Source organism: Kwoniella pini, chromosome 8 (genome assembly GCF_000512605.2).
Source record: "Kwoniella pini CBS 10737 chromosome 8, complete sequence".
NCBI classification, from domain to species: domain Eukaryota; kingdom Fungi; phylum Basidiomycota; class Tremellomycetes; order Tremellales; family Cryptococcaceae; genus Kwoniella; species Kwoniella pini.
The window spans coordinates 684,478-706,951 of NC_091723.1; the positions used below are offsets into that span (position 1 = coordinate 684,478).

The following is a 22,474-nucleotide window of genomic DNA, read 5'->3' on the forward strand; positions in this document are numbered from 1 at the left end:
ATGTTCCAAATCTTGCACAACTCTACGTCAGTTTTCTGTATCGAGCTGATGATGAGCAATATTTATTGCATACGGCCATGATTAAACCTCCCTTGAAGTACACATCTTCCGAACTGAAACAACGCTCGGGACAAAAGTCGGTCCGAACGCGATGAATAACCTCCACTTGTACAGTTCGACTCGAGATTAATATAATACTCTCTACTCATATATACTAAAAGATTGTTTTCTCTGCATGTTATTCCACTGCAGGAACTAGATCAAGCCTTTCAATCGAAATGTCCAAGAGCTTACCTCTTGTAAGATTCCCTCCAAACGCATTGATACATCGATTGGGATCTCCCAATACTTCTATATCAACTGCGTTACTTCGGTTCCCTGAACAAGGATGGACTATAAATAAAGATAACAAAGAAGGATGGGCTATAGTTGGTGATTCGGAAGGAAGAAAGCTTGCGATTGATGTGAGTCAGGACATGCCATTCTTCTACCTTTGAGCCTATGAATTGCGGTCTGCTATCTTGGCTGTCTTTGTTGTCTTCGCATTACGAGATGTAAGCTAATTGACCAATTTTACAGACTCTGTTATCCCGACATAGGATTCATCCTTTAACTCCACCTCCTGGACCATTTCCATATCTTTCAAATCTTCCATCTTCAATAAAAGGGGAATTATCAACATATAAACCAATAAGACATTTAGCATTTTCACGTCCAACACCTACAGGAGAATTTACAGATTTCACAGCAAGATATGGTGCATTATTAGAAGAAGATAAATTAACATTTCTTGAAAATTTATTAAAAACTTTAAATTATTCAATTGAAGAAAAAGAAATTAAAAAAGTAATGAAATTAATGGGAATTGAAAATTTATTAAATTTACCTAATATTAGTTTATCAAGTGGACAAATTCGTAAATCTAGAATTGCATTATCTTTACTTACAAAACCTTTATTACTTATTTTAGAAGATCCAATGTCAGGTTTAGATTTTAAAAGTCGTAAAGAAGTTTCAAAAATTTTAGGAAATTTAAATAATAATAGTAATAATAATAATAATAATAATAATAATGAACCAAGAATTATTTTAGTTATTAGAGATAAAAATTTAAATAATTTACCTGATTGGATTACAAATGTTGTTGAAATTAAATCTGGAAAAGTTTGGATAGGTTCTAAAAATGAATTTTTATCTTCTTATAGTACATTAGAAAATGGAAATGAAAATACAAAAATAGAGGAAGTGAATTTTCGAAAAGGAGAAGAAGAAGGGAAAGAAGTTGTCAAACTGGATAAAGTTTCAGTTAGTTATGGTGAAGGAAGTAGACCTGTAAGGTTTTTTTTTAATGTTTCTTCTGTGACAGAAAATAATGTTATTGACAACAATACTTATTCAGGTGCTTAATGAAATTTCCTGGACTATCAGAGAAGGCGAGAAATGGCACCTTGTAGGTGCGAATGGTGAGTTACTTGTATATATCGACAACATAGCATAAAAATTGAAAACATTTTCCCTGGTTAGGCTCAGGCAAAACAACACTTTTATCTTTAATATTGGGACATCATCCTCGTTCATATTCAATACCTTCAGAATCTTTAACTTTATTTAATAAAGCTAGACGTGAAATATCAACAGTAGAATTAAAAAGTATGATAGGACATACAAGTCCTGAAATATTTATTGCTTTTCCTAGAAATATGGGATTATCAGCATATCAAACTATAGGAAGTGGATTTAAAGGAATTTTTACAAGATCTCAATTAAATGAAAATCAAAAAGAAAGAATACTTAATTTATTAAATCAAGTAAAAGATCTTTTACAACCTACTACTAATTTAAAAGTTAATAAAGAAGAAGAAGAAGGAATGAAATTAAAAGAAATTGCACTTAAAGAATTTTCACATTTTACACATTCACAACAAAATCTTTTACTTTTTTTAAGATCTATAATTGGAAAACCAAATTTATTAATACTTGATGAACCTTCTCAAGGTGTTGATGAAATTATTTGGGAAAGATGTAAATTAATTTTAAAAAATGAATGGAAAAATAATCCAAAAATGTCTACTATTGTTGTTAGTCATTATCAAGATGAAGTGAGTAATTTTTGAGTCGATTTGAAAATTCGAAAAAGAAAATATGCTAATGGTGTACAATTGTATAGGTACCATGGAGAGAAGGACAAGGTCGAGTTTTAAAGTTGGATAAAGGTAGAGCCACCATGGAATAAAAGCAATTGGGTAACTCAGTGCGAACACACTCTCTGGAAAGTCAAAAAGTATCCAAAGATGAATGAAGAGTAATACGAATTGAGCGAATTATGCGCAATAAATGAAAGTGTATTTATAATCAATCGTCCATGCATGTATCATACTAATACCCATTATCCCTATCATTTTAAAATTTTACCCATCTATATTGTATATTGCATATTATACATGTTTCCGTGCCGTCTTTATTCTGATTCCTATAATCCTTGATATTCCGTAAATATTTTCCATAATTATTCATTCTCCTTTTTCACAACTCCTCTTTCATTCCAATCATATACATCTATTTACGTTCTTCTCTTTTGTTTCATCAACATTCAATCTCATAAGGAATTTATACATTCTTTCGATGTTCCTAGATTGGAGCGAAGAAATTAGCATAGATCATTTTCTTATTATTAACCCAAACTTAAAAGTGAGAAGAAAAAAACTACTTACAGGTTTATGATCAACTTCATGATCAACATGTACAAAACATCTATCAACTTGTTTTAATTTTTCAATTTGATCTTGAAGTTCTTGTGCAATATCATGAGCTTTATAAAGTAACATATTAGGTGGAAGTACAATATCAATTTCAACAAAATATTGTGGTCCACTATGATATACTCTAACTGTATCAACAGAAGTTATATGTTCTGAAAATGTAAGTGCTTTATATGTAACTAAATTTATAAATTCTGTTGGTGCTGCTATTCCTGCTAAAAATGTAAATTGTTCTAAAACAATCACCAAAAAAGCCATTAATAATAAGCTCTTTTCAATTTATAAATTTGAAAATTTGAATATCCTCACCATACACAGTCCTTGACCACACTGTGATAATGCAAATTGCAATAATTGTTGCTCCCATAGGATCAATCTACCAGAAAACTCAGCCATCAATCACTTCTGTTTCATACTCGAAGAACGGTGAAGAGGCAGAGATATTACTCACCCACCAAGCAAGCTTGGCACCACCTGAAGCAGTCAAAATACCAAAGCCATTACTATATAATACAGTTTAGCTACCAATGCTGTACTTTATACTGTTGAGCGGTTACCCACGTCAAGAGATCATTTCTGTGATCTTCCCATAATACTTGTACTTGTGAAGAAGAATGTCTAATTGCCATGCAATACAGGAAAAGGGAGAATTTGACAACTGTAGGATGAAGGTTTAGCCGAGGTATGAAACGAGAATATCAAGTGAGCTTAAGAGAATGTTGTAGCTCACCGAAAGCTACAGCAACTGCAATGATAGAAGGCAAGTGGAATTTTTGCAGGTCGTCTCCTTTGTGCGTAACGAATTCTTGAATTGACAGGACGATAAGAATCACGTTGACTCCTCCCATGATCGATCCATACACTGTGGCAAAGGTAAATGAGCTTGCGACCATGACATGCGACTTCAGGTAGGCAGCTTACCGATATTTCCTCTGGGGCAGCCGAGAGTAATTAGCGATCAGTAAGTCAATGACATTTCATTACGATAGGAGACACCACTACTTACACTAAAAACGATATCAGCTAGCTTCTCTAATCCTGGAAATGAATTGCGACATACTGGTTTCAAATCTCGATCCTCTTACAGGCCATTTCTTCTCCTCGGCTCTGTCTGATGCTCTATGAGCAGCCCATAAGATCAAATTTGCAAATGGATCGACTATAGATCGCCAATTAAGCAAATCGACCAAGACATGATCTCTTCGTAAACTTACAAACTACAGAAGTCGAACAATCAGCTCGATCCCTCATTTGTGAGAGCAACTTTGATAAGTGGCTTACCTGCATCAACACAACTTGCAAACAAAGCTAAAGATCCACTACTGATCGCAGCATAAAGCTGTACGATTGCTAATACGATATTACAAGCAAAGGAAATATTAACAGCTAATTTGACTTTAAGAGCATTATCCGATGCGTCTTGTTTTGCTTCTTGAGAAAGAGTTGTAAGTGGTTTAAGTAAATCATTAATTCTTGAATTTTGATCTTCATAAAAATCTGCTAATTTGCCACCTTTCTTTCTTCTAAAGCATCGGATCAATACTTAACAAATAAATTTGGATAAATTGGATAAAAGATTACTCACTGTCTGATCTCAGTTAATGTAGCATCACTAATGAGTTTATCTCTCAATAACAAAGGATCTTTCTCTCCAGCTTCTCTCGAAATGACTGAAGGTATACCCATTAATTCTAAATCATCTGGTCTTTCACCTAAACTTGATCTTACTTGATATTCTAATTCTGTCGTGGTCATTGTTGAAGACAAATTACCAGATTCACCTTGAGGTGTAAATTTCGCTTTACCTTTACCTTTATTTGTTGATATTGTTGGACCAATACTCATTTCGAGAAAGAGGGATACTAAGTACTTTGACCCGATTCGTTTTCGAGTAGATTAGGCGCCGTACTCGCCCAAGACTTTTATCAGACAAGCAAATAATCAGATAATTTGATTAATGCCAAGACTCGGTTACGCTTCAATAATGAGCACCGCTAATATTCATAAAGTATGACGATTAATATATTGCGGAGGCCATCTCATTTTGATATCGCTGAACTTTGTCACGTGATGTCACTAACACGAAGTTGATAGATGGAACGCGTCTGAGCAACATGAGTGGGAGATTGATTAAAGAGAGAGGCCCTAGGCAGTATTGCAGTGATGTCAACCAGCTTATCAGCCTTGAATAGCAGGGACAACAATATCCGTCCGGATAATATTGCCAAAAGCAGCTATCATGTCTGAGGAGAAACCAGCAGAACAACCATGGGGTCGAGGTGAGCTTAATTGCCAAAATGTTTTCGTGACTATTTGCGTCCTTTGGCTTGTGACGGAGATTATGTCGGGTGTTGACCAATTTTATTGACCTTATGCATGCCTATACAGTATTAGTATGTGGAGGAATGGATTGGTGAACTCAATTTGCCACGTTGAATCCACAGACTTCTCAGCTTACAGAATATGAAATTATAGGGCGACTAATGGTCGAAAAGAACGTCCACCTGCTTCGTGAGTTTGAGCATATTGAATGAAGATCACAGAATGATTAGCATGGGCTAATTCATCCTCATATAGCGGAAATGACCTCCTATCACCTGTCATCCTGCGGTCATTGAGTAATGTAAAAATAGTAAAATTAATAACTGGACCTTCAGCAAACTACGCTGTAGTACTAGATAGTTAGTCATTATTCCTTATATCTCTCATAGAAGTCAATACTGACATACAGATGTAGTCCATGGGGCAGCATACATATTTGGTAAACCACCCTCAGCATCCCTATCAGACTCTCCTAACGGTATAATATCTCAACATGCTCCAGTCAAGATTTCACCTTCCTCAGTCGGTTTACCTAAAGGAGCGAAATTCGTATCTGGAGCTGCTGCTCGTGGACATTTGTTACTAGTTGATGATCAAGGTGATGTATGGGGATGTGGAAATAATGTAGTAGGACAGATTGGACTTGTAAGTCTGATCCAAACCGAGGCGAATAGGTCGTTGGATCAGAGGACATGCGCGGAAGAATGGAGTTGTACTGATCTGCTAATGACTGATTCGCATAGCCTGTCACCATGATAATTGACAGTTTCACGAAAGTCAATGGGCCATGGACAAAAGATCCCGAAAGCAAAGTCATACAAGTCAGTCAGGTCATCACTCTGGAATTTTTACGCCAAAACTGATTGAGAATTATGTAGGTATCTGCAGGACATACGTTCTCTTTATTCCTTACTTCTACTGGATTAGTATATGCTTCAGGATCAAGCGAATGTGGACAATTAGGAAATGGTAAAACAGGAGAAAGACTAATAAAAGCCGGGAAAATCAGCTATGATGTTGAATCACCTCCTCGTAAGTCTTTCCATCGCTTTACAATTTACCTTCACTCGTATGCAACGATTCACTAACAAAAGAATATCCAGGTCTGATACAAGGGTTTGAAAAACGTAAGATTGTTCAAATCGCTTCAGGTAATCAACATTCATTAGCATTAGACGAAGAGGGTTATGTGTATGCCTGGGGTTATGCAGGCTATTCTAGATTGGGATTACAAGATCAGAAAGACCGGTATGTCGTTAAATTCCAGAGAATAACAAGTTGAGCTAATGAATTTGAAAGTTTGACTCCTACAATCGTACCGCATGTGAGCATATCCATTGACAACTTCTGTATGTTAGCTGACTTTGTCACCAGTATGCTGGAAATAACATAGCTACTCGAGCAGCTGAGGTACTTTGTGGACCTACAAGTAAGCTGTTCGTCATCACGTAATTAAGCTCAGCTGACAAATGAATCAGGTTCGGTGGTCGTTAATAAGCAGGGTCTGTTGGCTATAGCTGGAAAATTCAAATTGACAGGTGATGGTTTGTCCGCTTCTTGCTCAAGCACGACGTTGTGCCATCAAGCTGATCATTTCGAAAAGGTTCGACCGGTCAACCGTATACATATTTCAAGTGAGCTACTTGCCCTCGCCGTAATTCACGAATACAACTGACATCATTGCTATGTCTGTGTGTCAGGTACATACAGGAGAGTAAGTGGAAAGAGGAAGAGACAAACTTTGAACGTGTAGATGCTGATCGCAAAACTCCTGAACTTTGTAGTCTCGAATTGCAAAGTTCTCAAAGCTTCTTGTGGTGGATGTACTCATTTACTCACTAGTCCTGAAGGAGACGGTGTGATGACAGTAGGCTTTGGACAGGGCTGCGTGAGTTTGTATATATAGCTATACCCAGCACATTGGCTGATCAACTCATGAGCACAGCTGTATGGAGGTGAGCCATCAACGTCATTGACGTTCCATCGATCCGCGGCTGATGTGTGGAGAAGAGTTGGGCTTGGGGCCGGACCTAGGTAAATCAGCTACGAAACCTGTTAAAATTGAGCCTTTGAATGGCATCGACGTGATAGAGTATGTTTTTTCGAGTCGGATGAAAGGTGTTAGACATGCTGATTTGGGGATCTGCAGTGTTGCTGGAGGAGCATTTTTCTCATTGTTCTTAGCGAAACCTAATTCAGCACTATCGGAGATCGATCGATATCCTGAACATATCGAAAGTCCATCAATCTGTTTAGGGTGTAACGAAAGCAAAGATGACGATCCAATGGAATGTGAGAAGGTGAGTCGAAAAAAAAGGATTGTGATAAGATAGGAGGCTGAATGATCGTAATGGCTTAGTGTGATTCGCCATATCATCCTGAATGTCTTACACCACCTCTGGATGAGCCTCCAGAAGGAGAATGGTTTTGTCCTGCTTGCACCATTCAAGCAAATGCCGGCCCGGATGAACCTTTCGAACCGTTACATATTGATGGACCTAAACCCAAGAAAAAAGCACCTGCACCTACCTCCATAACGAATACGACAGATCTTACAACTTCTACACGATTGGTGACGCCGAAACCTGAAAGCACTAGATCTAATACGCCAAGAGGCACGCCGGTATCATCAAAAAGAAAAGGTAGTGAGAGTTTACAAGGTGAACCATCCTTTTTTTTAATGGGGAGAGCCATCATAACATAGCTGATATATTTCGTCGTCATCAGGTTCAACGAAAAAACAACGGTAGAATAGATATGCATAAGGAAAATGGGAATTCTTGTTGCGCTGCTAGGATAATAGCATACATACAACTGTAGTCGGAAATGCGTTGTTGCACATTACTTGAATTGCTTGCACAGATCCTTGTTGTTATGATGAGACTTTTTGACGACCACGCTAAGTTACTGGACCGATCAGAGTACCTTAACAACCGTAACTTCGTATTGTTGCTGTGCATCTGGAACCCATCAAGTCTCGAGCAATCGCGATGGCAAGCCATGAGTAGTTAATACAAGGGGCGCAGTATAATTATATATCTAGCATATGCGCCAACCTTTCTAATGTAGGACGAATATAGCTCTACTATATTAGCAGGAAAGATTCAACTCTTCCGCAGACTAAGGTTCAGTCGTTATTACGTAACATTTTGATTACCGGCCCGTGAAATCACCCAAATCGACCGAGGTAGAGAGTAAAGTAAGATGACAGACAAACCAAGATCGACATTGACTCAATCATCAAAAATATTGACCGAAATCGAATCACTAAACTTAGATTCCACTTCACCTGGTGAATATACGAAGGCAAAGCTAGAAGATCTTTCAAAGATTGATACAAATTTTGTTCACAGTAGTGAGATTGAAAACCTAACCGCGTCATTATTAGATTCACCAATTCAAGTGGAGGTTTCAATTCCTTCTTCAACATCTTCATCTTATTCAACTCATATAATTGATTTTAATACTAAATTCAAATTATTGAAAGAAAATAAAAGAACTTCATATATCAAACAATTGGAAATATCTGCAATTTATCAGAAAGAAGTGAGTAAATTTATTTATCTTTGGCAATTTTATTTGAACTTATCGAAATTGATGAGAATGAGTTATGTATAGAAATTTGGCTTAGATAATTTACATATATCCACTTCACCTTACGAAGAAGAAATCTCTTATAACTCAATATCGCCTACGTTCAACTATCAACAAGGAACGGAAGCAAAGCTCGATCCGAAAAACTGTTTGCAAAGCGCGATTGAGCCAACCTTATACTCGCCTATCGCAGGAGCGACACTTTTTGAATCAAAGGAAGATATACAGCAAGACATCAACAAAATGATAGGGTCAAGCGATATGAGTAAAAATGACACGATTCGACCTACTTCATCTTCATCTCCAATAGGCCCACCTCGTGTACCTACTACAGCATCAGTAGCTATACCAAATTCCACTCGAATTCGGAATCCACCACCTCCATCACCTTTATCAAAAGTTTCATCTTCTTCTCCTCCGACTTCAAATCCAACCTCAATACCTCCTCCATCTGCTCTTGCTCAATCTTCTTCATTGGGCACATCAATCTCTCCTCAAAACACATCGCTCAAAGGCTTGAATATACCATTACATTCACCATGCTTTATCCATTCTCATCTTGATAAACACGGTTCATTACAAGATTGGCTAAAATCCAAATCATCTGCTGGTAGTGGACATCATTTAGATCAATCTACATCATTGGGTAATACATCATCATCATCATCAGTCGGAGGACAAAGCTCTTCAACATATAAGAATAACCAAAATCACCATAATCACAATCATACTCAAACGCACCATGTAGGAAATACAATTAAACCAATTAGACAACCTTCCTATCCTACTTCCAAATCGACACCTCCTCAAGGTACTCATATACCCACAAAATCATCAACCCATACACCCAACCACTCTCTACCCACCAGTCCTAATGGGAGTAAGTATACCTCGCCGATCATGAAAGATACTGGATATGATTCCGATGCCAGTTCGATCAATGGGAATGGAAATAGTAGTTTCAGTAAACTTAGTGGAAGTGCCATTTTGGACGGTGATCTGATCGATGAGAATGAAGAAGCGGGTAGTCTGACTAGACAACTGGCTGAAACTGCTCAGGGAGTGAGGGAAATGAGTAAAGAACTTGGTAAGCGATCTATATCCTGCTGACAAAGTTCATCCAATTTTGCCAAGTTGGAAAGGTGTTTGAAATTGCGATTGACCTTCGATTTGTTGCAGGCCGCACCAAAGTTCGATCACGAATACAGCATGTCCTTATAGTCACCAAAGCGCGAGATAATCGACTTATCAAGCTTACTAGGGAACTAGCTTTGTATCTCATGCAAAAGAAACCAGCTACGTCGCCTAACGAACATAGTAGACCGGGTCATGAGGGAAGAGATAGGGGAATGGTAGTTTACGTGGATGCACAATTACGAACCTCAAGGCGATTCGATGCTCAAGGTATCCAGCGCGACTACCCGGACCTATTCAAACCATTATCAAGAAGACGAAGTTCCTCCTCGGCAAGCGTTAGTACGCTTGGGAGTCTCAGCGCCTACCCCTCCACATCGAACATGTCGGAATTCCAAAAGAAGAGTAAGGACGAAGGGCAATTGAGGTATTGGACGAGCGAAATGTGTAGTTCAAGTCCACACTTGTTTGATTTCGTTATCACCGTGAGTTACTCCACCTATGATCAACACAGACAGTCAGCTGATTGATTTGATAGCTCGGTGGAGACGGAACGGTCTTATTCACTTCCTGGCTTTTGTAAGTCAGCTTGACGAGGAATATTCGAGTGAATAAGCTAATTTCCACCCGCACTTCATAGCCAAAGGATTGTGCCTCCCGTCCTCCCGTTCGCCCTTGGTTCACTAGGTTTCTTGACCAATTTTGACTATGCGCAATACAAGCAAACGATGGATAAAGTAGTCGATGAAGGAATAAGGGTCAATTTGAGGATGAGATTCACTTGTACGGTCTACAGAGCAATCGCACCTGAAGAAGCCGCCTTAGCGGCAAGCGCAAAAGGCGGTAAGAAAAGAAAGGCGATCAAAAAGCCTGGAGGAGAGATCCTGATGTCACACGTCGATAAGAGTGGATGGGAAAATCTCGAAGCTCCTCCTTCTCAAGGTAGTTGCTCTGAAGTTGCTGGAAAAGATAAAGAAATCATGTGCTTCTCTACTAGACCCGTAGAGCAATTCGAAGTGTTGAACGACCTTGTTGTTGACAGAGGACCTAGTCCATTCGTCAGCTTGTTGGAGTTGTTCGGTGAGTTAAATACAGCTTTTGTTGCATCAGCTTGTGCAATTAGCTGGAAACACATCTAACAATCTGATTTAGGGGATGAGCATCACCTTACGACGGTTCAAGCGGATGGCTTGACTGTGTCAACTCCAACAGGTTCGACGGCGTATTCACTCTCAGCTGGAGGGTCCCTTGTCCACCCTCAGATACCTGCTTTGCTTATTACACCTATCTGTCCTCATACTTTATCATTTAGACCAATGCTGTTACCTGACAGTATGGAGTTGAGGATATGTGTGCCATACAATTCGAGAAGTACAGCTTGGGCGAGTTTCGATGGAAGAGGTAGAGTCGAATTGAAACGTAAGCTCTACGATCTTTGTCAAACGATCAAACGCTCATGTTACACGTTCTCGTGCAGAGGGAGATCATATCAAAGTCACCGCGTCAAAATACCCTTTCCCAACTGTTTGCGCCGATAAAGCTTCTACTGATTGGTTTGGCTCAATATCGAGGACACTTAGGTGGAACGAAAGGGAGAAACAAAAATCTTTCGTTGTGGTAGAAGAGGACTCTGAACCCTCCACGGATAATAAGCATCATCATAGGAGTAACAGCACTCGTAAGAAGCACGAAGAACATAATCAGGTTGTCCATGAAGAAAATGCTCCTGTGCATGTGGAGGGGAAGAATAGAGATGATGAGAACTTGGACGAAGAAGAAGAAGACGAGGATGAGGAGGAGGAGGAGGAAGAAGAGGACGATGAGGAATTTGACATTGACGAGTAAGTGGCTCGTTGAAAACGAGTGTGGAATCACTTCTGACCAAACTCGACTACCATAGCAAATCCGGTGGAGAGAACACTCAGCCATCATCTCAGCCATCCTCTCCGCCTATCGCCCCTGTCAATCCCCCGCCCCACCAAGCTAATAAGATACATTCGATGATCGATCATACCCATAATCATAGAAACGGTTTAGAAACGCCTAATAGGTTCATGACCCCTTACGAAGCTCCTCCACCCCTATCTCAACGTCACCTAGTCGAAGCGCTCTCAAAAGCTGAGATCAGGGAGAAAGATAATGAATCAGGTCAAAGAGATAATATAAGGGAAGATGGAAGTGCATTCAGATATAATGGGAAACATGGTGAACATCTGATACCCCCTGGGAGATCTACTTTGACTTCTCCAACAGAAGAACGTGAAAATGGACAGGACGAAAGTGAAGCTGGGGATGGTGAAACTGGAGATCAATTCAAAGATCAGAAGACTCCTCGACCAATTATGAATTCTCATCATTCTCATTCTCATTCGCAACGTGAAGACAAAGTCAGGATACAATCTCCAAGTGGACATAGACATCATCAACATTCACATCATCATCATCAACATCATCAACAGAGAAATGAGGGTGGAAAAGGGAAAGCTAAAGCATTCGCTTTCTTTGGCCAAGTATGTTAAACACTCTAGTCTGGATTCTTCGCTCGATTAAGAAAGAACGCTGATCATTTGCTATGATACAGGATGATTCAGCAAGTGATTGTAGTGATGATCATTCTGACGCTTAATAGATCACGAGGCACAGGCGATTCGATATCGGAAAATTGTCAATAGATGACCAGGATACGAAAGGATACTCATCGGATTTATGTTTTGATCAAATGACGTTGTTTGGCTTTGTTGATAATGACATATGATGCAATTGTATTTGTACGAGACAGTTATGACCCAATTCAATGCCTCAAATGACCAATACCTCGAATGATCATCTTGAAATGGCGAAACAAGCATACTGTTATACTGATACTGGCTCTGTTTTCAGCGTTTGATATAGACTGATATCTTGTTTTATCGTTAACCTCCTTTGATACCGTGTCGACCGCATTCGAAAGGATGGTTACTAACGTTTGGGAAAGGGATGAACGAGCGAAGAGCCACAGGTGTACGTCTATTACACTGACCATATATCATGCAAAATAGATATCGAGATAACATAGACAAATACAATATATCCTGACTGATCACTATCAAAACTCCTCTAAAAAGTAATGATGAATAACGATATCTGAAAACAGATTAACGATATTTACAATAAAGCTAAAATCACCAAGCATCTCTATTAATCGGGATATGAATTACAAGAATCAATATATCTAATATACCTAACACAATACAATATAGAAGACAAGAGGTCGAGTTAAGTTTAAATCAATAGAACAAATTAGAGTAAATTGTCAAATATTCATAAGATTTTTACATATCGAATTGGATTAGTGAAGGCTTCTATCAATTTAACTAAAGTTATCTATTAACGAAAATGCCTCCTAAAACTCAAAAGCGAAATCGAGAAAATGAAATGGATTCAGATGAACAAACAGATCATGAATCTAACGTATCTTCATCCTCAAAACCTAAAAATAAAAATAAAAAGAATATAAAATCAGATTATGATGATAATGATAATGAATTAAAATTGAAATTAAATTTTGAAAAAAAATCAAAATCATTTAATGAAAAAATTTTAAAAGAATTTGAAAAACATAATAAAGAATATTTAAAAAATAAAAAAACCAATAATAATAATAAAAATAAAAAAATTAAAAAGATTTTAAATTTTATTTATAATGGAATTTTTAATAATTGGTTAATTAAAATATTAATTTCAATAATTCCTTTTTTACTTTGTATTTTAAATATTATTTTTGGTGAATTATTAGGATTTAGTGGACCTTTTTTAAATTTTTGGGTTATTAAATTTAAAGGAATTAAATATGGTGCTTGGGGTGAATGTAAAGATTCTAAATCATTGTAAGTTTTTTTCCATTTTTTAATAAATAGTGGCCTTTTTCACATGACAAGTATTGAATTTTTTATAAAATTGTTTGAATTTTGATTCAATTGATATGATAGATGTGAAATTCAATTATTTTATCAAGGTCCAGAAATTGGTCAATGGTCTAAAAGAGCTTTACCTGCAATCTTATTAAGTTTCGCTTTAGGTGAGTATTCTTTTTATGTTTTTATTTTTTTCTGAATATGTAAAAATAATTGAATATGAGTAACTTTTTAAAATTCAGTTTCAACTTTACAATTTTTTTCTTTATTATATACATTTTTATTTATTCGTCATAAATTCATTTCTGAATGTTTTTCAGATCTAGAATTAGGATCAGGAAAAAAGCGAAATATTTTAAATAATAAAAAACGTTCAATAAAATGGTTTGAACGTATAATGGATTTAACTTCAATTATTTATTTAATGTTAAGTTTAATTTTAGCTGGATGGGTAAGTGAAAGTAATTCAAATGGATTAAGTGGATATGATTTGTAAGTGATTTTTTTTTAAAAATTTTCTGTTTTTAAAAAACAATAATTTATCTCTTATCTTAATTTCACATACAAAATTTCCAATTTTATTTTTCTAATATTTCGCTAATAATATTTGGGGTTTTGTCATTTATATTAATAGAGCAATATTTCTTACTATTTCACCTTTTATTTGGATATTTTGTAGATTATTCTACAGATCTAAATGGGTATCTAATACTAATACAAGAAAAACTACTAAAAATGGTTTGAAATCAGATACGCATTCTGAATATGAAAGGGATAGTGGATCGGACGAAGAGTATGATTATGATAGAGAAGAAGAAGAAGAATATGACGAAGATGGATATCCTATAGGTCCAGCAAGGCGTCTGAGGAGGGCAAGAGAAGACGAAGATTGAGAAAATATTACATCTTAGGTGATTACTACTTTGTCTGCATTTATACTCATGTAAATAGATTAGAGCTTAGATATGTTTTGCGACTCTGCATTAGATACAGTAGGATCTACTCCTTCCGTAGCACGAATACACTGATCTCAGATGTAAGCTGAGTGACATTATATGCCAGTTGATAAAGGTGTGCATGACGATTATATGAGCTATACACATGGATCATTAAATCATACTTAATCCACCCCATTTCTCTCCAATCTCACCAACTTTCAATACCGTAGCAGCTGCAATTGCTTTAATTCTACCTTCAGAAGTTAATCCACCTTGTCCACCACTAATTTCATTTCCAGAAATCTCATTTTGGAAAATCGTAGTAGCGAATTCACCAATACCCAAAACCAATTCTGATTTATCCAAAAATAAACTTCTTCCTTTATCTAACTCAAATGATATATCAAGAATAACTAAAATCAATTCTAAACTTGATGAAATCACTAAAGATTCGCCATTTTCTTCTTCTTGTTGTATATCACTTCCACCTATTGAATTTATTTTATTTGTAGATGAAAATCTAATTCCTAAAGTTAAAGCCAATTCCAATGTTTCAGGAGCTAATACACTTAAAAATATAGAAGAATGCCTTGAAGCATTAAGTAAGATACTAAGTGTAATCAAAAATTTCTCTAATCCTAAAGGAGTCAAAATCATACCTCCTCCTGTACCTCCATATCCAGCTTTACTGCCTAATAAAGAATTTGATCTTGATTGTTGAAGATTGTAATCATTATAATATAGCCAAAATCGATTAATCATTGGAAGGATGAAATTTTCAGCTGCTATATCCTTGAATTCCATTACAGGCTTGATCTTCTGCTTCGTAGGCAGATTGGAAAGCATTTGAGAATCCTTCAACGATCCCAATTCAGCTACGTACGCCTTTTGACTCTTGTTTCTAACTTTCAATCGCCTCTCTCTCGCTAAATCAGGTACATCATCTCCCTTTCTAGCTCCTTTACTCAACAACCCGTTCCGCATATTCGAAATGGTATTTTCCAGCTGACCGTTTGTAGGGGTATCTTCTATCGCTTGTCTTCGCGATTGTGGAATGTCAACCAATGTGAGATACTTTTTGTGTAGGGTTGGTGGCAATGTCTTGGAGGGGAAGTCGATCTTCTTCGTTGTTGGTTCAGGTATACTTAGTCCAGCTAATTCTCTAGCTCCCATCGCTAGAGCAGTCAAAATTACAGATTTTTGCTGTAGAGAGTATTGCGTATTGAAATATTGCTCGCACAAAAACCTAATCAAAGCAGAGTATCAGTTTCGTCAAGCTCATGATGACGATTTAAATTTATATGGGAGTTAGCTTACGGCGCGACCTGTTGAGGCGAACAGGCCACCAAAGCATTCATAATACCTTGTCGTTTCTCTTCGAACCCTTCAAGATTGAATGGGTCGTTCAATCCGAGGGTCATAAGTGTGACAGCAACAGCATTTTCAGCTGTACGTGTTATATTAGTATTTTCCTCTAGCAAGTCCAGGTGAGAAAAGAGCTTACATAACTCTGTACCGAATTCTCTTTTCGCTCGGATCAAGCTTTCACCCCACTTAAGACCCATCTCGATATTTTCAGGCTTATCTCGTTCTTTCAACAAAGCCACAAGTTGCGGTATATATACTGGTCTGATTATTTTTTTCTTTTGCGTTGCATCCAGAGCTAACGAGGGGTCTGCGGTCACTTCTTCCAGATATGATGGAGTTGGTGAAGGGGATCTGGATGAGGAAGGGGAAGAAGATTCATACCCTTGCATTGGATCGTCTAGTTGATCCGGATCAAGCATCACTATCTTGGGTTGGACTTTCGTTTTGCCCTTGAGAGATTTCGGTTTTTCCCGAGTGTTTGGTCTACCGCGAGATACTGCTGACAATGAAGAGGTTGCCGTTGGCGCTGGAGCCGAAGAATGTGTCGAAGAAGTTTCTATCCATCCCAAGAGCCAATCTTCGTCTACGGACTCGTCTTCCAAAGGGGCAGCATTATCTCTTATACCCATGCTGGATCGGAGCCATTGGCATTCCTCTCGTCCTTGTCCTTTCCCCTCCCATATTCCGCTAAATTTCAGCCGTTTCATATCACCACTGCTCTTTTTTTGAGATTTTTGAGCTTTACCGTCATTACCATTGATATCTTCCAGACCCTTTCTAAGATCCTCAATCTCCTCATCTATGCCAATCTGAGGTTCTGAGGAGTCACTTTCAGGTATAGTCAATTCACTCAGGATTTCGGCGACTAACATTCCCAATCTACGTATCGAGGCATCTGGGTGAGACAAGTATGCTTGAAATGATATGATAAGTCTTGAACGGTGAGATAGCGAGACAAGCCATGGTGTGAACGGAATCACGTATGAGAATGATAACAAGAGGACATGAGTGAGATCTGCAATTCAGTCATTGAATGAGCTATCAATAAACTCTCATCGATGAGAAAGGAGCCTACTGAGTTGCTTCGCATACAAAGCAAATTTGACATATTTCGGATCTGTCCAAGCATCGATGACAGTTTCAATGAAGGACTTGACAGCTGCAAACAACCAATTAGGCTTAGTGGTTGGGAGGTCGTGATTCAATCTATCACCAACTCACCATTCTCACCACCAGTGGCGATCCAGGCTACGATCAATCTATTTCTCGCTTGTGATTTATTATCGTTCAACGTCAATTCATCCTTGCCACTCAGCACTGATCTGATCACAGCATTCCAGGCTTCTTCACCCTGTTTAGGCTTTCCCACAATACGGGTGAAGACTTCTAGGCATCGTTGTATTCGTTGATCGGGTTTGTTGGATCGAAGCGGATTAGTAGGATCGATAGGATGAAAAGTGAGATGAGACAGGAGTGACTCCACGAAAGAAGCTAGAATTGATGAGGGTAAACCTAATAGCACGGATGGAAGGTATTCTGCAGGATAGGGTAGAAGAGATGATTCACTTGGCGGACGTATATGTTTGAGTAAAGGTGGTAGCAGTGCGGGGAAAAGACTTGGCGAGCGAGAATCACTGGAACTCGGGGCAGCATTCACGAGACCTATAGAGCATAATTTTTCGAAGACAAGTCGTATTGGTGTGGGATCGACTGTAGAGCATGGTTAAGTCGTAAATATGATAATTGAATTGGTTGTCACGCTAGAATTGAAATCTGTACTCACTAGATAATGCTCGTTGGGATAATTCGTACATCAAGTCTTCCAATCTCGATATCATCTTATCAAAGTAGATCCTGAATGGAGTGCTCTTTCAGCTTTGAATTTCGATATGTAGCTTGTGGAATGGTAAAAAGGAAAACTTACTTGGGTTCTAATATTTTCGGCAAATCTGTTATAAATTGATTTTCGCTATTCCACCTTCCTACGGAATTTCCAATTTTAGCAGGAATACCAATACAAGATCTTAAAGCTTCTTCCCATTGTAGAGCATTTCTTCCTTCCATATCTTTACCTTTTCCTTTTTCATCATTTTCGATATGCTGACTATGAATGGCAAAATACAAATCATCTATATTGTATGTATTCACCAATTCACCTAAGATATCAATCAAAAATCTTCTTGTTGATTTCAATAAGCCCGCTTGACCAGGTTTAGGGGCATTCAAGAATGTCGGAAGAGTAGTATATGATACAATAGCTATTTGGCGTCGAAGAGCCAGCCCATCAGATGACTTGGGAGGTACAAAGAACGTTCTCAAATTTAATTGAGCTTTATCATCTAAGACTTCGTAAAATGATGGAATAATCTCGTTCAACAAGATCCCCTGTATAGTTGGAAAATATCTTGATATTCCCTTGAGATTTTCTTTTGATATTGAGCTTGGAGTTACTGAATTAGGATGAATATGTAATGCTTCAAGCGTTGAAGAAAGTTGGAAAGAGAGGTCGTCCGGTGTGAGTACCGTTGGATTTCGAAGGGTATCTCGAAGACCCTTTAGAGCGAGTAACATGTCGCTCGAGGATGAAGATGTCATATTGTGGGCATACTTGAGTCCCAAGTCATCCAGATGACCAATCAGACCTTTTCGCAATTTGTTGAGATTGCACAGCTGAGCAAGAAGGAAGAAAGGAGATCATTTACTGGTACAAAGTAATGTTTTCGAAATCTCGTTCAAAGTGGAGGTAAAATATATTCCACATCATAACTTTATTATGGTGAACAAGCTTTCAAAGAGGAGGTATGTTAATTGAAGCTCAACCTCAAGATTAATTTTATCAGCAATGATACTTCTTATTCGGGAAAGCAACTGAAAATCAGTAGAGCATTTCGCCTAATAGAGCAATAAACTTATTTTCGAGAGTATACAAGACAATGTCATCCTTATTGGAAGAATCATATCAAGTTCCTTCTCAAAATAATTCATCTTTAAAAGATATCCCTCCAATAGAAACATTTCAACTTCGACAAAATATAAATGGAGTAGAAACTGAACTTCTCATTCAAACTTTCGACGATAGGATATTAGTCATAATTACACAAAATGGTAAAGTAGGATATCTAGTGAGTTCACGTCATTCTCAATTGTTCAAGTATTTCATGAATAAAAGCTAATTTAAAATTGTATTTAAAGACTCAAGCTTCATTACCACCTCAAATTCCACTTCCACCTCCTCCTAAATCAAATAGTCAAAATGAAAATGGAAATTCAAGTTCATTGGAAATTTTAAAGGTTTTACCTATACCTCCTTCTTCACTTCAATTAATTCCTTTAATAGGTACAACAACAAATTCAACTTTATATGATTTATATATTAATCAAATTTCAACTTTAATTTTTTATATAATTGAAATGTCTTCTTTATCACGTAGAAATGTTGTAGTTGGTTTATCACTTAAAAAGCGTCAATTATCGAATAATGATAATTATAATCAAGATGAAGAAGATGAAAGTGAAATTTTGAATGATGAAGAACGTGAAAGGTTTGCTGGTATTATGGAACTTGTATCTCAATGGACTGGACCTCAATGATCATGCAAAACCACCTTTAACACGCAAACAAGATGCTACCGAGCTCACATTTGAACACCGCCACGTATATGTATTGTACGATACCCTGTATATAATATGACCATGCATTTACATTTTGTATACTACTTCATCACAATCTCCTGTCTATGATATGTCTGACCGCTTAATTATCTAAGGCCCAGGACCTTCGGGTTTCAACCTGAGTATGATGTCAGATCAGCTTGACATTCGGTCGATTACTAGCCACAAAGCTGACTCACGATGATCGACCAGCTCGGAGAACCTCATCAACATTCAATAGATTGACACCAATCGTAGCGCTATACAAGCATAACCAAGCCATCAGCGTCCACTACGATCCTTACTTTCCCATCAATGACTCACGCTCCATGTAACATCTGCCTCTTGACTCTATAGTTGTCCCAGATACCCTCTAAAACAGGGTTGATTGGTTCACCAGATTTCAGATCAAGTCCAACTGGATCTTCAGTTTCCTCTTGCTCCTGTTGTAAACTGACAATTGAATCTTGAACATCAAATCCACCATTCGAAGCTAACGTCTTGGGAATAACCAATAGAGCTTCAGCAAAAGCTAATACACCTAATTTGGCTCTTCCCTTTGTTGATTTCAATTCCTTAACTAAGTGTGCTGAACATGCCACTTCAAATGCTCCTGCACCCGGGATCAAACTATTATCTTCTACAGCATTCTTTACTGATCTGAATCCATCTCGTAAGGCATCTTGAATTTGGGTCATAGTGTGAGCGTTAGGACCTTGATATTCAAAAAGATGTCAGCTAAAGCACTAAAAAGAGAGGTGTTTCACGAATTTGACTCACCCTTGATGAGCATGGTAACGGATTTAGGTTCTTTGACATCCTCTACAAAGGTATATTTCTCTTCTCCGAGAGTGTGTTCGTAAACCAAACCAGCCCAACCAAGGATATCCGGAGTCAAATCGTCTACCGAGTTTTGAGCGATACCACCACAGGCGAATTGTAATCGCTCCATATTCCTTCTCTTAGCTCTTCTCAAGGCGAAGATACCATTCTTAGCCAAAATGTCTAACGACATGGGATCAATACCCTTTTGGTTTATGATGACAAAGTTCTTAGGCTTCTCGGTAGTCTCTCCCACAGCGGTATCACAGACTTGGTTTTTGAATTCAACAACCTTCTTCAATCTCAAATCGATGAATCGTCTTTCGGACTCCACCAGTTTTTCACGTTGGTCGGCTGACGAGTAAAAGAATCCTGAGTTGACCTCACTGTAGCAATAAGGACGATGATTAGCTTTCTTGTATTCCAAGCAAGCTTTGGAATTGCATTCCCGATATGGTGTGACCAAGTTCGTGAACCCCATGCTTGTACATGGTGCGAAGTGGAATGACGAGAAAAGTCGGTTGAATTGCACTCACGTCTTCTCGTATTCTAACGACACATTCAAACTCAAAACAAAGGCATTTTCCACTCGTTTAGGCATATCAGGATGTCTAGCTCCGTGATCGAGAACTAAACCTTTGATAAGGGTAGTATCAGTATCTGTCTTATGTTGCATTTTCATAATTTCAATCATGTGTAAATCGATTGGATCTCTCTTTCCATCTTCATTGACAGGAGGTTGAATAGCCAATACAGCATCAACTACATCTGCTGCTAATTTTTGGGCAAGTTTAGAATGTAATTTTGTCGATAAAGAAGTGTGAGCTACTGAAATTAAGGTGGATCGATCAAGGGTTGGTCTTTGTCTGAATGAGTCTAAAAACTATTCGTCAATTAGTAATTGATCAGCTTACTCCCGTTAACACAATACACTAGCAACAAAGAAGCTGAGTGTATGCTTTCGAATCAAACCTACCTTTAGAGCCTCCTTTTTCGCTAAGTCGAAACCCTCGCCTATAACTCTAGGATGTACACCTTCTTGAATATACCTATCCGCTTGTTTCAACAGTTCACCAACGAGCAATACTACTGATGTTGTACCATCTCCAACTTGTTCATCTTGAGCAACGGCTGTTCGAGCAATCATAGCTGCTGTTGGATTCTGCCATCCAGGTTCAGCTATTCTGCTCATTTATTCAGATCGTCCAGGTAACTCACTTGAATCTGCATTTCTGAAAGTAACACTTTTCCATCCTATTGAGTATTGCACTGTCAGTCAAAAGCTAGAAATCACCAGACGTTTCTGAACTAACCTTGGTCATTTTGATTTGTCCAGATCCATCAACAAGCATCTTTATCGTACCTCTTGGACCTATGATCGTAACATTCTATCAGCATCTACGCACGGTTCATTGGTATTCGAAAAAAAGCCATACCGAGATTAGATTTTACGACATTTGCAAGACCCACTGCACCGGCCTATTCCAATCGATTAGTCAAATGATCCTCTTTGAGGTTTCTCGCCAGATAAGATTATATATAATACCCACAGTATTAACCTGTAATGCCTGCGTACGACGAATACTCTCCGCTCGAGGGTTGATTAGCTCTATACTACTTGACATTTTTGCTTAATCCTTATTTTCAGTCTTCTACTTAAGTATTTTGAACTTATTAAGCTTGACCAGATAGTATGTTGAGCTGATTAAATACGTTAAAAGAAACAATGATCAAGCTTGGAATACCTTATAAAAATCTCAAGGTGGATGGATAATGGATATTCGAACATTTAATTCAAGAACGCGTAGAAACATCTCAGCTCGATACTAATCGTTAATCCACGTGGTATGAATCTTTTTATATTTCTTGAGGATTTATAATAATTTATCCCATTTACTGTACGAATTCAAGGTTATTTGCCACCCAACATCATAGTAACGTCACTTACTGAGGTTGTAACTATGAAACTTAATATAAGATTGACTGTAGATCA

General features: G+C 37.8%; 8 protein-coding genes across 8 annotated transcripts; 5 read left to right on the forward strand and 3 right to left on the reverse strand.

Annotated features, from left to right (window-relative positions):
* Positions 1 to 278: 278 nt before the first annotated feature.
* I206_106004 (uncharacterized protein) lies at positions 279 to 2,233 on the forward strand (the record flags this gene model as incomplete). Its single annotated transcript, XM_019156556.1, has 5 exons — positions 279 to 464; positions 580 to 1,332; positions 1,400 to 1,463; positions 1,525 to 2,099; positions 2,168 to 2,233. 5 exons carry the CDS (start codon positions 279 to 281, stop codon positions 2,231 to 2,233), a joined length of 1,644 nt encoding a protein of 547 aa, XP_019010358.1.
* Positions 2,234 to 2,607: 374 nt separating this feature from the next.
* On the reverse strand, positions 2,608 to 4,604 carry I206_106005 (uncharacterized protein; the record flags this gene model as incomplete). Its single annotated transcript, XM_070203223.1, has 9 exons — positions 2,608 to 2,628; positions 2,712 to 2,992; positions 3,069 to 3,135; positions 3,211 to 3,262; positions 3,321 to 3,417; positions 3,490 to 3,621; positions 3,820 to 3,918; positions 4,041 to 4,282; positions 4,345 to 4,604. The coding sequence occupies 9 exons, from the start codon at positions 4,602 to 4,604 to the stop codon at positions 2,608 to 2,610; spliced, it is 1,251 nt and encodes a 416-aa protein (XP_070059324.1).
* A 394-nt stretch (positions 4,605 to 4,998) lies between these two features.
* On the forward strand, positions 4,999 to 7,785 carry I206_106006 (uncharacterized protein; the record flags this gene model as incomplete). Its single annotated transcript, XM_070203224.1, has 18 exons — positions 4,999 to 5,038; positions 5,148 to 5,172; positions 5,235 to 5,270; positions 5,337 to 5,440; positions 5,491 to 5,726; positions 5,825 to 5,902; positions 5,960 to 6,113; positions 6,185 to 6,329; positions 6,381 to 6,405; positions 6,456 to 6,510; positions 6,560 to 6,625; positions 6,685 to 6,715; positions 6,782 to 6,795; positions 6,866 to 6,969; positions 7,027 to 7,036; positions 7,092 to 7,173; positions 7,231 to 7,381; positions 7,441 to 7,785. 18 exons carry the CDS (start codon positions 4,999 to 5,001, stop codon positions 7,783 to 7,785), a joined length of 1,701 nt encoding a protein of 566 aa, XP_070059325.1.
* A 500-nt stretch (positions 7,786 to 8,285) lies between these two features.
* Positions 8,286 to 12,435, forward strand: I206_106007 (uncharacterized protein; the record flags this gene model as incomplete). The annotated part of the gene is made up of 9 exons (XM_019156559.2): positions 8,286 to 8,627; positions 8,700 to 9,762; positions 9,855 to 10,294; positions 10,348 to 10,388; positions 10,450 to 10,889; positions 10,962 to 11,228; positions 11,287 to 11,650; positions 11,710 to 12,319; positions 12,391 to 12,435. 9 exons carry the CDS (start codon positions 8,286 to 8,288, stop codon positions 12,433 to 12,435), a joined length of 3,612 nt encoding a protein of 1,203 aa, XP_019010361.2.
* A 749-nt stretch (positions 12,436 to 13,184) lies between these two features.
* On the forward strand, positions 13,185 to 14,595 carry I206_106008 (uncharacterized protein; the record flags this gene model as incomplete). Its single annotated transcript, XM_070203225.1, has 4 exons — positions 13,185 to 13,675; positions 13,778 to 13,866; positions 13,945 to 14,194; positions 14,337 to 14,595. The coding sequence occupies 4 exons, from the start codon at positions 13,185 to 13,187 to the stop codon at positions 14,593 to 14,595; spliced, it is 1,089 nt and encodes a 362-aa protein (XP_070059326.1).
* Positions 14,596 to 14,811: 216 nt separating this feature from the next.
* I206_106009 (uncharacterized protein) lies at positions 14,812 to 18,603 on the reverse strand (the record flags this gene model as incomplete). The annotated part of the gene is made up of 7 exons (XM_070203226.1): positions 14,812 to 15,886; positions 15,958 to 16,087; positions 16,145 to 17,023; positions 17,084 to 17,167; positions 17,230 to 17,718; positions 17,792 to 17,862; positions 17,933 to 18,603. The coding sequence occupies 7 exons, from the start codon at positions 18,601 to 18,603 to the stop codon at positions 14,812 to 14,814; spliced, it is 3,399 nt and encodes a 1,132-aa protein (XP_070059327.1).
* Positions 18,604 to 18,941: 338 nt separating this feature from the next.
* On the forward strand, positions 18,942 to 19,599 carry I206_106010 (uncharacterized protein; the record flags this gene model as incomplete). The annotated part of the gene is made up of 2 exons (XM_019156562.1): positions 18,942 to 19,130; positions 19,201 to 19,599. 2 exons carry the CDS (start codon positions 18,942 to 18,944, stop codon positions 19,597 to 19,599), a joined length of 588 nt encoding a protein of 195 aa, XP_019010364.1.
* A 171-nt stretch (positions 19,600 to 19,770) lies between these two features.
* On the reverse strand, positions 19,771 to 22,106 carry I206_106011 (T-complex protein 1, zeta subunit; the record flags this gene model as incomplete). Its single annotated transcript, XM_019156563.2, has 10 exons — positions 19,771 to 19,798; positions 19,860 to 19,919; positions 19,984 to 20,374; positions 20,440 to 20,867; positions 21,018 to 21,364; positions 21,458 to 21,643; positions 21,700 to 21,735; positions 21,795 to 21,853; positions 21,918 to 21,960; positions 22,032 to 22,106. 10 exons carry the CDS (start codon positions 22,104 to 22,106, stop codon positions 19,771 to 19,773), a joined length of 1,653 nt encoding a protein of 550 aa, XP_019010365.2.
* Positions 22,107 to 22,474: the final 368 nt, after the last annotated feature.